This window comes from Phoxinus phoxinus (assembly GCF_949152265.1).
Source record: "Phoxinus phoxinus genome assembly, chromosome: 9".
NCBI lineage: Eukaryota > Metazoa > Chordata > Actinopteri > Cypriniformes > Leuciscidae > Phoxinus > Phoxinus phoxinus.
Genome location: NC_136884.1, coordinates 18,916,421 through 18,931,753, shown reverse-complemented (window position 1 = coordinate 18,931,753; position 15,333 = coordinate 18,916,421). Strand labels below are relative to the sequence as shown.

Here is a 15,333-nt window from a genome sequence, read left to right as displayed (position 1 = left end):
TAAGTATTTATGAACGTTTATTTAAAACAGCCTAAAACAGATCATATTTTGGGGCCATAACTGGCAAATTTGTGTTGGTAACTGTAAAGTTGTAAGTTCAAATAACTTACTATTTATTACTAGTTGATTCATAAACTAATACCTTTGTAGGATTGATTTAAGATACCGTACTTCTAGGGTGCCTGCAGTACGGTGGCCCAGTATGTGCACAACACAACGAAATTTAAAAAGCAAACATAATTTCACTTCACAACCGAAATAAGCCACAACACAACTGATGATTTCATTGTGTTGTGAACTTATGTTTGCTTTTTAAATTTTGTTGAGTTGAGCACTACTGGGCCACCGTACTGTAGTATGTATCATATTTTTAAAAAAAGTACAAGATAAACAGTCTTACTATATTTCTGATGCTCAGAATCTGTGAAACAATTAATTATTGATCAAATGAAGAGCTTTGCCCAATCACTGGCCAGAGTAACGCTGACTCAAATACATATTCAGGCATCATATTCCATCATATTAAGCTGCGCAGGAAATGGACCAGAACATCAAAACCAGTACAGCAAGTTGAGACTTCATCTTTTGAGAAAATTGTGGGGTAAATCTGACAGACAGTTGGGTTCTGTTCCAAAATACTGAACAGCCTTGCTGTATACTATAGGCAGCTGCCTTCTGGGACAGCATTATCATTGAAATAACAAACATACATGCATGGCATGAAATAGGTTCAGTTTAGCTATTCGTATTTATATATTATTTGGTACTACATTTTAAGAATATTAATAATCCTAATTTCCCGTTGCGTCAACTTTTTTCACAAGCTCATCACAACGCTGTCTTTCAAATTGGCCGAAATATTATAAGGCACTGTAAGTAGGTTTTGGAACAGGGCCGAGAGTCATCACGTTGACTTGTTCAAACAAAGTAATCCTATTGGTCATCTAACGTGATCTAATCTCGTTACTTTATTAGTCTCACGGCACAGAAAGCCTGAGCGTTGAAGCAAACGTCAAGCTCGGTGACGGAATGGACCTCACGCACTCCAGAGAAATTTACTACAGTTCTTTGTGAGCACATCTGTCCAGCTCTAAAAATGATTAAAGAAACATCATAAAATGGTCCATAGGACTTGGGCACTATATTCCAAGACTTCTGATGCTATATGATAGCTTTGTGTGACGAACAGACAGAAATATAAGGCCTTATTCACTGATAATGTTCCCCTCCGCTGTAGCTTATGTTCCTTAGACAAAAGAAAGTTAAACAAGATTATAACAACATCTGAATGACAAATGATGACATTTACATTAACAAGACACAGTATAAGTACATACTCACTGCATGGTGTTGTGTATATAAGAACATATACTTTTTTTGGAATTAAATTTAAATAGAAAACTCATTAATTAAGGTTAAAACGAATCAAACTAAATAGAGTTAAATTAAATGTATAGGATCTGGAGATATTTCCAACTGGACACACAGATCACGTCTTTGAAAAGCCCTGCTATCTCAAGAAGAATATTAAAGTCCCTCTGTGGTTAATCATTTTATCCATTAAAACTCATCTTTGATCACCAAAATTAGATTTTGAAACGTTTTTTTCCTTGAAAAAATATTCTGCGTGCCTTAAAATAGCTTGGATGTAACTCTACAACCGTGCCTCGTTTAGCATACGCGGTTCTATAAATATATGCAAATGAGCCCCGCCTCCACTCACTCACTCACTCAGAGATCCACTGGTTGACGATCACACGTTGATCTGATTGGTTACAAGGTAGTGTGTGACGTCAGAAACACCAGCGATTTCAAACCGTGTTTTTGAGACTGTCTTTGGTTCACTGCCTTTTTAAGGAGAAAATACTCAATACGCAATGCTGTTGACTTATGAATTTGCACATGGTTTGTCTTATAACATATTAAAAACCCCACATAGACATATAAACAACATTAAAAGCTTGATTTTCTCCACAGGGGACTTTAAGACAATGGAGATGATGACAAACTTGATCACTTTGGTCTGAAAGGCTTTAATGCTTCACAACTATTATAAAGCAAGGCATAAATCACTTGCATGATTTAATGTCTTATGAGATTGTGTATGAATGGCTCTAGAAGTGTTTCACAATAATAGAGTGAAATACATCAACAGAAATAACCGCATGAATGATTTACCGCAGACGGTGTTGCTATGAGACACAAGGACAGATGAGAAACACTGCTAGGATCATTCAAACGAAGCTTCTACTGGCCGTCCATCATGTCTCATAACCTCACACACTGAGCTCAAGCATCATGTCTGAACATGAATGATTCTCGCACTACTGTTGTCCTCAGTATCAGACTGCGTTGCCATTGGATACGACCAGTTTGCCCAATCAAGTCTGGGTGAACTTTGCAAAAATATCAATCTTGTCGATAAAAATGGATCGCGCGTATTTTAGATGATGTTGTGACCTCTAGTGACTTTGATATTCTGCTTCTGTATAATGTTGAGAAAAAAAAACATTTTCCATATCCTGTGAAGTGAACCATGTTTACTTTTTAACCAAAGACCTTTTTCCATCACCATATCTGAATGTTCTGTGCAAAAACACATAAGGAGAACAATTGAAGATTCTTCATGAACCTCTTTTCCATAAAATGATAGTCAGTTATGACCAATATGAAATATAAACGCCATAAAACTCAGCATTAAAGGTAGGGTAGGTAGGATTTATATAAAAACTTTTTACCAAATTTGATTAAACTTTCTATATATATCAATGCATAATTAAAATGTAAGTACTCTGATAAAAAGAGTATAAAAATCGAGTGACTCTAGACCGTTTAATCTTCATTAAACACAGCTCATTATTTCCATTCGGGACGAATCACAGGATTGGCTTGCGCGACTGTCACTCTCCGTCGCCATGACTACCGCCGCTATTACTGGCTCTGCCCACGTGCGCGCAGTCGCGCACCCGTTTTTAGGTGGGAGTGAATGGAATTAATGAGCTGTGTTTATTGAAGATTATATACACTAGAGCGACTCGGTTTTTTATACTCGCTATTTCAGAGTACTTGCATTTTAATTATGCATTGGTATATAAAGACAGTTTAAACAAATTTGAATAAAAGTTTTTTTTAGACAATTCTGACCTACCCTACCTTTAAAGCACCAGTCAGTCCACATGGCTTGCATGCTATTATTTCAAGTGTTCTGAAGACATTTGAAAGCTTTCTGTTGGGAAATGTCCCACCAAAGCTCTGAAATTGACTGAATACATCATGGACCAGTGATGGGTAAAAAAAATATTGATTTCTCGATTTTAATCGATATTCATTTTGATAAAACAATAGCAATACTTAAACCCCAAGAATCTATCTTTTGGTCTATGCTGTTTTCAGCTGATGAATGAACAACTTTGTAGCATGGCTCCCAATAAGCTTTGTTATTTCTGATATGAAACATTGAATTACGTTTCAAACTCCGTCAATTTTATTAAGAATTTCAAACAATAAATACCGCATTGACTAGGGGCGTGAATCACAGGGTACCTCACGATACGATAATATCACGATACAGCAATTCTGCAATAATCTATATATTGCTAGACAATCCTATAATGATACATCACGATATCCGTCTAACTATGAAAACAAAATGCCTGTGAAAAGGTTAAGTGCAGGTTCTCTCTATATTAAAGTCTAAACTGTTAGAAAACAGCACAAAACCTTTTTCAGTCTGTGAATTAAATTGAACATTTTAAAGGTGCTATAAGCGACGTCACGCGTTTTTTAGGCCAAAACTTTTTTTGTCACATACAGCAAACATCTCCTCACCATCCGCTAGCTGCCTGTCCCCTGAACACACTGTAAAAAAATACGGTTACTATAGACCATATGCTCCACAAACAGCAAAAATAAATCAAAATAAATAAACTCTACAACCCACACCCAGAAACATAACAAATAATGTTCCAGCCAATAACCGACAAGAAGGATTTGAGAGTGGGGTTTGGGGAGTTAGTGCGCACACACATGAAGTGGGTATGGAGGAGAGAGAAGCATTAGAGGAAAGTTTGAATTATGACCGACACATGACCAAAGAAACGACGTTCCGAAGAACAAATTTAAAAAAAAGAGGGAAAAGGATAATGAACGCGGGAAGTCCCGGATTTACATTGGTAAAGCATTTGAAGGGATTCCAATCCGACATTGACGTCGCTCTGTTTTTGCTGGACAGGAGGGTAAACCCTTTTCTTTCTTTTTTTTTGCTAAATTGACGTTCATGTTTACCAAACCAAGACAATGATATAATTAGCTAGAACTATGTAGTCAGCGCTAACTTTGCTGAATACAACACGTTTCTAGCAGCTAGCAATCGATCACTACTGTAAACAACCCAGCAAACTCACAATATATGGAGACATTTTGTTTAAATGATTGTTTTCACCCACTCTCTGCTATTAAATTGAATGTTCATTTATAGACTATTGACAACTTTGACTAAATGTGTTTATGTTGGAGCCGTTGTTTATGGTCACTTGGGAACGCGAAGCTAAAGTCGTCTTGTTATTATTGCGTCCTTGTATTGGAGCTAAAGTTATAACATCAGGTGGGTTAAACAAGAAGTTATGACACAGCTAACACATTTGAATAATACATCATTTAAAACTCGTATAGCAGGAGCTGCTTGTCTGTTATTGCAGGAAAGATAGTGAAACATAAACAGTTTCGTCTGCATTACTAAAGGATTCACAACATTACATAATGCACTACTATAAACATACTATTGTATAATTTATTAAGACTTATAATTAAAACTTACAATTTTTAAAGAACACAACTTCTTCAATTTACTCACACAGAGCGTGAAGAACTTGCCTCCGTTTTGTTTGACAATAATTCAAACGTCAACAAGAGGTTAGGCCAACCGAGATCGCTTATAGCACCTTTAAGTAAATAGAACATTTTCAATGAGATCAGGGTGTAACCCTGTATAAAAGTGTGTGGTATACTTTACTTTTATCAAGCAGTTACCAGGCAAACATACCCAGTATGTTTATACCCAGTATATATAAACAATACCCAAACAATACCCTACCCTAATATGGACTATGCCAGGTTGATGTCAAGCACTGATTTTCACCTCAAACCTGCGATATTTTTGCTTTGAGAAATGCAGAGTGAAAAACAACTTAAATTTGTGTTGTTTATTAGGTAACATACGACTTCAGAAAACTTGAAATACAGTGCACAAGTCATGGATATTGTGTCCTTTTTATATAGAAAAACAATTAGGGAATTGTCATTTTTTTTATTAAGTATTCCTTTCAAAGCAGGATCTCACTCTCAAACTAACCTCCAGCTCCAGCAGGAGCCGTACATGTGCCTTCATTAACATCAGTATCATTTAGCAGGGCTTTCCCGACCACAACGCAAAAAAAAAAAGTTGTTTCCCTGCAACAAATGAAGAACTCACTACTGCATCTCCACAACTGAGGCTTTCTGATTTCTTCAAGTAAAGTACCTCAGCAAAATCCAGCCCGAAGCCAGAGTTTTAACTCCCTGTTCCAGACGGGAATAAATCAAACCCACACAACATCAATAATTCAATTTCAATCCATATTTGGCTTTAAAACTATGGGTACTGTAAAGCACGAGACGGATACGAAAAATATGATATTTGTGTCCATTCCACTTTGTGTTCAATAGAAGAGAGGAAAGGTTTGAAGTGACACAAATGGTGAACGTTTTCTTTTATGGGTTTCGATGGTTACATTTTTACACGTTGATGTCTTAAACTGCATAATGTGTATAAAATACCATTTTTAAATTACACGCAGATTCTTTTTAGGGCTGGAACTACCGATTATTGTTTTTTAGCCGATTAATCTGTCGATTATTTTTCCGATTAATCAATGATTATTTTTCCTGCTTAATCTATTGTTTATTATCTGAATAGTCCATTAATCCTTTGGTTCAGCCAACAAATAATAACCATAACTAATCTATGTATGAACTTTTATCTAACGATACTATTTACGACTAAAGATAAGGTTTATGCCGTATAGGCGTTTACTACGGCTGCGTTCACAGTCACTTTTTTAGGATTTACAGCAGCAACTGCTTACAGGTGTGAATCCTGAAATGTTTTGTTCAGTCTTGAGATTAAAGTAGCTGTTCATTCACCCGTATGTTCAAGCAGCTCAAGTCATGACCGCATTCGAACCATCCATAGCAGTTACCATAGCGACAGTATCAAACATGGAGGTGTTCATAAAACAGTGAAGTTTAACAGTGATTGTCAGGGAGTTATTAAATAAATGAGTCCAATCGAGGCCTAAGTTCATGCATTAGATTACAACCACGTTAAATGCTTTGTAACTGGTTGCGGAGAGTACGCTTGAGCCATGCGCCAGCACTGCATTCGTATAAAACCTAACATATACAGTATGTGTATATGACATTCTTCTTTCAGTTATATTAAAAAATGTCCTGGCTCTTCCAAGCTTTATAATGGCAGTGAATGGCTGTTTCTGTTTTGAAGTCCATAAAAGTCCATCTATCCATGATAAAAGTGCATATATCCATCATAAAAGTGCATCTATCCATGATAAAAGTGCATCTATCCATCATAAAAGTGCATCTATCCTTTAAAAGTACATCTATCCATCATAAAAGTGCTCCACACAGCTCTGGGGGGATAATAAAGGCCTTTGTGTAGGAAGAATATTCATATTTAACACGTTACAAAGTCCAATTCTAGCTTCCGGCCAAACGTATATAGTCTACTTACATCTAAAGTACAACTTGCGCAACTTATGCTGTCAGAAGTAGCGTAGTGCGGCATGGCGTAGCGTAAATATCAGCAGTGCGTTGCATTACTCGCATAAGTTGCGCTTGTATTCCGTTTGGCCGGAAGCTAGTTATTTTACTTTGTAAAGGTTTAAATTTGGATATTTTTCTCACACTAGCCGCAAGTCGCTTCTCTTCAGAAGGTCTTTATTAACTCCCCGGAGTCGTGTGGAGCACTTTTATGATGGATAGATGCACTTTTATGATGGATAGATGCACTTTTATGATGGATAGATGCACTTTTATAATGGATAGATGTACTTTTAAAGGATAGATGCACTTTTATGATGGAAAGATTCACTTTTATGATGGAAAGATGCACTTTTATGATGGATAGATGCACTTTTATGATGGAAAGATGCACGTTTATGATGGATAGATGCACTTTTAATGGATATGTGCACTTTTATGATGGATAGATGCACTTATGATGGAAAGATGCACTTTTATGATGGATAGATGCACTTTTAATGGATATGTGCACTTTTATGATGGATAGATGCACTTTTATGATGGATAGATGCACTTTTATGATGGATAGATGCACTTTTATGATGGAAAGATGCACTTATGATGGATAGATGCACTTTTATCATGGATAGATGTACTTTTATGATGGAAAAATTCACTTTTATGATGGATAGATGCACTTTTATGATGGAAAGATGCACTTTTATGATGGATAGATGCACTTTTATGATGGATAGATGCACTTTTAATGGATATGTGCACTTTTATGATGGAAAAATGCACTTTGATGATGTATAGATGCACTTATGATGGATAGATGCACTTTTATGATGGAAAGATGCACTTTTATGATGGATATGTGCACTTTTATGATGGATATGTGCACTTTTATGATGGATAGATGCACTTTTAATGGATAGATGCACTTTTATGATGGAAAGATGCACTTTTATGATGGATAGATGCACTTTTAATGGATATGTGCACTTTTATGATGGAAAGATGCACTTATGATGGATAGATGCACTTTTATCATAGATAGATGCACTTTTATGATGGAAAGATGCACTTATGATGGATAGATGCACTTTTATGATGGAAAGATGCACTTATGATGGATAGATGCACTTTTATGATGGAAAGATGCACTTATGATGGATAGATGCACTTTTATCATAGATAGATGCACTTTTATGATGGAAAGATGCACTTTTATGATGGAAAGATGCACTTATGATGGATAGATGCACTTTTATGATGGATAGATGCACTTTTAATGGATATGTGCACTTTTATGATGGAAAAATGCACTTTTATGATGGATAGATGCACTTTTATGATGAAAGATGCACTTTTATGATGGAAAGATGCACTTATGATGGATAGATGCAGTTTTAATGGATAGATGCACTTTTATGATGGATAGATAATAATAATAATAATAATAATAATAATAATAATAATAATAATTATAGATGCACTTTTATGATGGAAAAATGCACTTTTATGATGGATATGCACTTTTATGATGGATAGATGCACTTTTAAAGGGATAGTTCACCCAAAAATGAAAATTCTCTCATCATTTACTCACCCTCAAGTTGTTTCAAACCTGTATGAGTTTCTTTCTTCTGTTGAACACAAAAGAAGATATTTTGAAGAATGTTGGTGACCAGACAGTTGATGGACCCCATTGACTTCCATAGTAGGAAAAAAAAGATACTATGGAAGTCAATGGGGTCCATCAACTGTCTGGTCACCAACATTCTTCAAAATATCTTCTTTTGTGTTCAACAGAAGAAAGAAACTCATACAGGTTTGAAACAACTTGAGGGTGAGTAAATGATGACAGAATTTTCATTTTTGGGTGAACTATCCCTTTAATGGATATGTGCACTTTAATGATGGAAAAATGCACTTTTATGATGGATAGAGGCACTTTTATGATGGATATGTGCACTTTTATGATGGATAGATGCACTTTTATGATGGATAGAGGCACTTTTATTATGGATAGAGGCACTTTTATGATGGATATGTGCACTTTTATGATGGATAGATGCACTTTTATGATGGATAGAGGCACTTTTATGATGGATAGAGGCACTTTTATGATGGATATGTGCACTTTTATGATGGATAGATGCACTTTTATGATGGATAGAGGCACTTTTATGATGGATAGAGGCACTTTTATGATGGATATGTGCACTTTTATGATGGATAGATGCACTTTTATGATGGATAGAGGCACTTTTATGATGGATAGAGGCACTTTTATGGACTTAAAAACAGAAATAGCCATTCACTCCCATTAAAAGGCTTGGAATAGCCAGGACATTTTTTAATATAACTAAGATATAACTACACGATTGTATTCATCTGAAAGAAGAATGTCATACACCGAGGATGACTTGAGGGTGAGTAAATCATGGACAAATTTTCATTTTTGGGTGAACAATCTTTTTAAGCACAAAATATAGGACTGACAACCGTATTCTAGTGCCGTGTAAAAAAAAATCACTATAATAGTCTAAATACATACACTGCCGTCTGGTTGTTTTGAGGTAGGAAAGCCCTGAGAAGTTGTGCTGCTGTGCTAGGCCTGTGCCATTTCAGTTCTACACCAATTTATTTGGTCTCTGTTAAAAAAAAAAAAGTCCCACCCTTTTATAGATCGGGCTCAAAATTTCTATAATAACGGCTGATTTTCAAAGAGTCAGAGCCGCCATCATTGGATGACCATAAACAGCACAGTGATTGGACGCATTCAACGACTTATTTCCGTCGACGCGTTGTTCCAGCCCCGACGCTTTCACGTATGAACATTAAAGCTGCCGTCAATCTGTGAGACAGAGCTACATAAATCACTCCGGACAGAACGCTGAACTGCTTTCAAGCTGAGAGATACAAGTGCCAATGCATCAAACTTATTCAACCTGTAAACATGTACTTCTTCTGTCTCTATAAAATGAGCGTTTTTGAGGAACTATTCATTTATCACATGGGAATGTGGGTCACATCTCTATGAATCTGAATAAACACATTGCGAATGTTTTATAGCTACCTAACGAAAACAGGGAGAATTTTGCAGGAATCAAAACCTTATTCTATTGCAAAATTCATGAGGGACACACACAGGGATCAGTTTGGCAAGGGTTTGTGAGCCCTGAGAGAGACCAAAAATTGAGCAAATCAAAGCTCAAGACTTACAGCAAGTTTACGAGTGTTTCTGGATCAGTGATGCAACAACTAGCAAGACGACAACAATACAAAACCCTCTCGCACAATACGTGTTAAAAACTCACAAGCTAAGACAGATATTTATATATGGATGAAAGATGTTTGCCCTGCGGGGAACACGAGATACTTACAAAGGCTTCACACAATTATGATGTTCTCAGCTAATAAATGCTGGAGGGTTTGCTTCCTCCCATCATCTGCATTCATTTACGAGCCTCCTTCAAATGAAAGTTCGGGTGAGATGTGAAGAGGACGGGTCAGCAGCACAGGCCCAGACGACAAAAACAAATGTGCAATATCTTCAGTTACATATTTCCGGTTAGACTAGACACTCACGGATACAACATTTAGCATACATAAGCTTTAATACTGACAAAACACCTGCATTCACTCAGCAGAGTCACTATAAATGTGGTGGTTAGGTTTGCAGCATTCGGGGTTTTCTACACGCCACACATTTACAATTCACTTCTTAAAGACTTTAATAGTAAACAGGGAAAAACTGTTAAATAAATGATCAATTGCACTGCAAAGTCGGGGTTATAAAAGCCTAAACATGTCAGAGAATGCCTTGAGAAAGCAACGTTTTATTTTTTAAAAGGTTTACATTAATAACACACCTTACTTAAAACCTCTTGGAATGCGATATATGGGTATGATTATTGCATTATAGAGACATCTTGCCTTATAATACTGTATATCCTTTGATATAATTACACATTAACAAATATATCATACTTGTAGCCCATTATATGTATTTCCATGTATTTGAATGCTTTTCCTCTAGTATTTACGCCATTATTTAGCATGAATAAGTAAGTATTGTTAAGCATTTTAACTGTGATAGACACTATTAATTAGGAGAACCTCATAAGGAGTGTTTTAAGGCCTACAGAGGCTTGTGTGTAGTGTCTTGTGTGATGCTGACTAGTGTTTTCTCCTCCCTTCCCCCTCTCCAGAATGGCCATGAATGAGCCCTCCCCCCAGCCAGAAACTCTGCAGACTTTTGCTCCATGTTAGGAAGAAACCAACACCCCTTCAGCACAAAATGGAAGCTTCCACTATCAAACTGGGGTACACCAAAAAAAAAAAAAAGCCTCACAACAAACATTTCACACAGTGGCAACATTTTGACATTTAAAACACGTTGAAATGCAGGCGCGCGCCGCTGTCCGAGGTGCTGAAGCCGCGTTACGAACTGAAAGTCACAATCGAACGGACTCGAAATTCAGTCATTCTGACAGACGGATTCAGTAAAGGATTGAGAGCTTGTGTCTAACAAACCAACAAACCAAGGCCAAAGCAGACGAATCACCCGTGAACACATGAGCAATCGCTATCGGAACGCTATAGTATTGATGACCTTGCTTTTTGAGTCGCGATTATTACAAAAAAGTGAAAGTGAACTGCAGAGATCGAATCAAATTCTACCACGTCGTCATGTGACCAAGAAATATAACCCACCGGGAAGACTGTCGATAAAGTATCGAATAAGTACGTTGAGGTTAAGTCCACACTGAACAGCGATGCTTTAATGCAACATGGCCGAGGAAGTGAGCAACTTTCCTTCACAAACTCTCTAGAAACATGTCGACCTACTAAAAATGGACGCTGCAATTTACTAAAGAACCAAGACGATGTTGATGTGCACATAAAGCAGTTGTTGTTTGTTATGATTTCACTGAACCCAGCTAATTTGTAGTATTTTTAATGTGTTTTCCCTGTATGAAAGGGGGGATATGTTTCCAAAATGTCGCTTAATGCATTCATGAGGCCAAATATAATCCCTAATATATGAATTCTTACTTGTTTTTCCACTTAGGGCAGTTATTCTGCTTTGCCTTTAATGTAGTTGTTTCTTAAGCTCACCGTTATAATAATAAACACATTTAATCAACACGATTCTAACCCCAAAAACAACCTAAATGTTTTCAGAACTTCACAAACCCCCCTTGTGTTATTTGGCAAAGTCACGTAAAGGACAAAGCGTTGAGAACGTCCGTAAGAACTAGTGATGCCGATAAAGTTTCTCGCCCCAATGTAAATGCCCCATTCTTCAACGCTTCAAATAAAATGAATTACCTGCGGGTCCCGCTTCATCAGTGCAACTAGTTTCTAAACGAAGTAAATCAACGAAAATGCGTTTCGTTGAAAGTGTTTCAAGTTAGGATGTGAGGGAGGAACAAAGCGGCGAGCAGCGAGTCCGTTTGAACCTCATAAATATTCAAGTCTCGTCCCGATCGCTACACAAAACCGCCGCATTATTAGTGCAAATCGCTAAAAACACGCCGCACGAGTGAAAGTGCATCAAAGAACGTTTTAACATTATACGCTCAAAGTGATTATGGCGTCATAAAGGCGAAAGAATGTTACCGTTGTATGACTCTAAAAGGCTACGAATTCCAACCGAATTAAAGCGTTCGAACACGGCTGGTGTCCGTCTTATAGCGTTTTATTCACGTAAGAATCCCAGGAAAGCTTGAACAAAATGCCATTTTTATTTACCTGATGACATTGGACTTCTACTTTGAGTGCTTCTTGAAGGCCTTGTAGCTCCATATTCCGACTTCAGAAGCACTTTTCCTCCACTTTCGACGCGATCCGCGTTATTTGTGGCGTAATACAAATATTTTAAAAGCAACAATAACAATCGCAAGAACTACTCGGGCTGCACAGCAAGTTCTCGCTTCTTTACTGGCCGTAAGACTCATCACCCACTTTACGCCAGTATAAACAAAAGTGCTCAGAAAGCGAGCTAAAGGTTCCAGCTGTCACGTAAATTCACTCCGTAATCCACACGGCAAACGCCCGGACGACCTATCCGTAACGTACGGCTTTATTTCTAAGTCTTTGAGTTGAAAAATGTGGAACTATATTTTGTCCGAGTGCGCGGCGTGATATCACTTTGCCTGGGGAAAAAGTTGCGCTTCGGTTGTCAATGCTAATTCGGGAAAGTTCCCGGATGGAGCAGTGAAAGAAGAACTCTCCCTTCCTCTCTCGCGTGCACGCGCTCCCTCAGTCATGGAGTCATGCGCGCTCCCGCAGTTCTTTACAAAAAACCAATAGCACCAGCAGACCTATATGGGCACAAAAATCAAACATTATAGATACAATTCCATATCTCTGTTAGTTGCTTTGTGGAGAGGAGAAGATGAGTATTCGTAACTGAACAGAGCTGATCACACTTAGATGTTCTGTTAAACTAAAAAGAGAAAATAAATGATTGTCAGGAAATTATTTTAAAAAAAATTAGTTATATATTTTTTTACACATTTTAATAAATAAATAATTTACCTGTTGAGAGTATGTTGACAGTCTGTAAAGTTGTAAAGCTGAGTTTGAGAAAATCAGTAATGAGGAGGCTTTGACAGTTACAGATTTGAAAAACAAAAAGGCGGGAATAAAGAACCCTAAACTCTAACACAAAGAACCATTTCAACATATAAAGGGTTCTTCGGGACGATACGGTTCTAAACGGAACTGTTACTATGTGTAAAGAACCTTTAAAGAACAATCTTTTTTAGTGAAAAAAGTTCACTATGCATTGCAAATTGTGCAAAATGTGATTTTTTTTTTTTTTTATCTGTAAACCAAATCTGTTATTTTTATTTTAGGAAGACAATGAAAACAAAAGGCGTTGAATTGATTGGTATAACTTTTTTAGCTAAATACTATTTTCATTTTAAAATAACAAAACAAAACAAAAAGTTTGAAAACTTCTGACTTTAATAAAAAAATCTGACATTTTGGCAAGGTGAAATGCTCGTAAATAATCATAGCCGCAGTGCAAAGTTTATTAGATTCTGCATTAGTATGTATATGTTATTCCAGCAATAAATGATATGTAAATCAAACACTGTGGCTGAATTAAAATGATCTGATTTGATTATGAAGGAGACCAAAGGGAGTGTGTATTATGATTAAGTGTGATCTGTGTGAATGATTTGGGGGGTGTATAGACACAACCCCCTCGTAGACCCGCACAGACCTCTGCATAACCCCCACATCGCTTATATGAACACAAATCCCTCCAGCTATTAAAATGCAAATATGGGCCTCTGTTCTGCTTTTATTAGTAGTCGGTAACATAGTGCTGCATTATCTCATATCTCTTCAGTATAAAACATGTATGTTGCTAACATGAAATCTGGCGTCTAAAGATAAATCTATGTTTACTTCTATGAATAGTTTGGTTCAGCTGCTCTAATAACATAAATGAAGCAAAACTCTGACCATGTGTTAATGTTGTTACTCGATTACAGCAAAAGTTATGGAATGAGCATTCACACTAATATGTTTTGCATTTAACAGCTGATCATTTTGATCCTAGTTGGGTTTTACTCCACCCTGTCCTCATCCCAACCCCCATCCACCCTCCCAGTGGTGCGCCCTCCGCCCCCTTCGGTCCTCTAAACACAAGTCACAACGCCATTGGAGCATCTGCGCCGTGCTCACGCACTGCTCTGCCCTGCCGGCCAATCAGGAGTTGCGGCTGTGGCATATGCATCCAGACAGAAGGGATGAGAGCCAATCAGCTTTCAGGACAGGAGGAATGTGATGTGGAAGTTAATGTGATGCAGAAAGGGCAGTTCAGTGCATTTACTTACAACTGACTGGAAACCCTCTTCTGCTTGATGTGTGCGCTTATGAAGGAAGTCGAAAAGCGTTTCGAACAGATGATGTTTGTGGATTTTCCAGCATTTTAATCATCGTTTCAAATGGTTGTGACAAATATTTCATGTGGTGTCTGCTTTAATATGGTCATAAAAGTCAATCCTGTGGGTCAAAGCACCAACGGCCCATGTGGATCATTAGCAATCCAATTAAAATGAATCTTATGATGTGGTTTTTATAGCAAAGTCCATCTTGAATCTTTTAGAGTTTGATGAAACGGGTTACAGCAACACAGGTGTCAAAAGAGCAACCGACTTTTAAAGGAAATCAATCTCTCTACTGTGAGATTAAAAGAGAAGTTGAACAAATATAAGGCATGATCATAATATGTGTGGACTCATATTTAATAAACACATGTCAGAATGTCACAGGACGATCTAAAGATATCATTTGCAGCTCAAACCCTTTTCATTTTTATAATTTATTTCTATAATGTGTGTTGCCTTCTATCCTTATGCTTGCAGTTTAACACATAAGAGTTTGTTTTATTATTCATTCCACAACAGTAAAGAAGTGTCTTTATAGAAATTTTATAATATAGTATCTGGATAAAGACACAAAAAATTGTCTTTATTTTAAACGAACAGCAATATATTTAAT

At 37.0% G+C, this 15,333-nt stretch overlaps 1 protein-coding gene across 2 annotated transcripts in view; it reads right to left on the bottom strand.

Moving 5' to 3' along the window:
- The window catches only part of phf21b (PHD finger protein 21B), a 57,456-nt gene extending 44,374 nt beyond the window's left edge, over positions 1-13,082 (bottom strand). Inside the window, exon 1 of one of the 2 annotated variants that reach the window (XR_013798755.1) lies at positions 12,565-12,996. Coding sequence is in view for 1 of the 2 variants with exons in the window: in XM_079622213.1 (XP_079478339.1) it covers positions 12,565-12,618 (54 nt within the window). In the remaining variant the exon portion in view is untranslated. Of the gene's footprint in view, positions 1-12,564 lie in introns of both variants that reach the window. The other variant, XM_079622213.1, reaches the window with a different exon arrangement.
- Between the last annotated feature and the right edge of the window lie 2,251 nt (positions 13,083-15,333).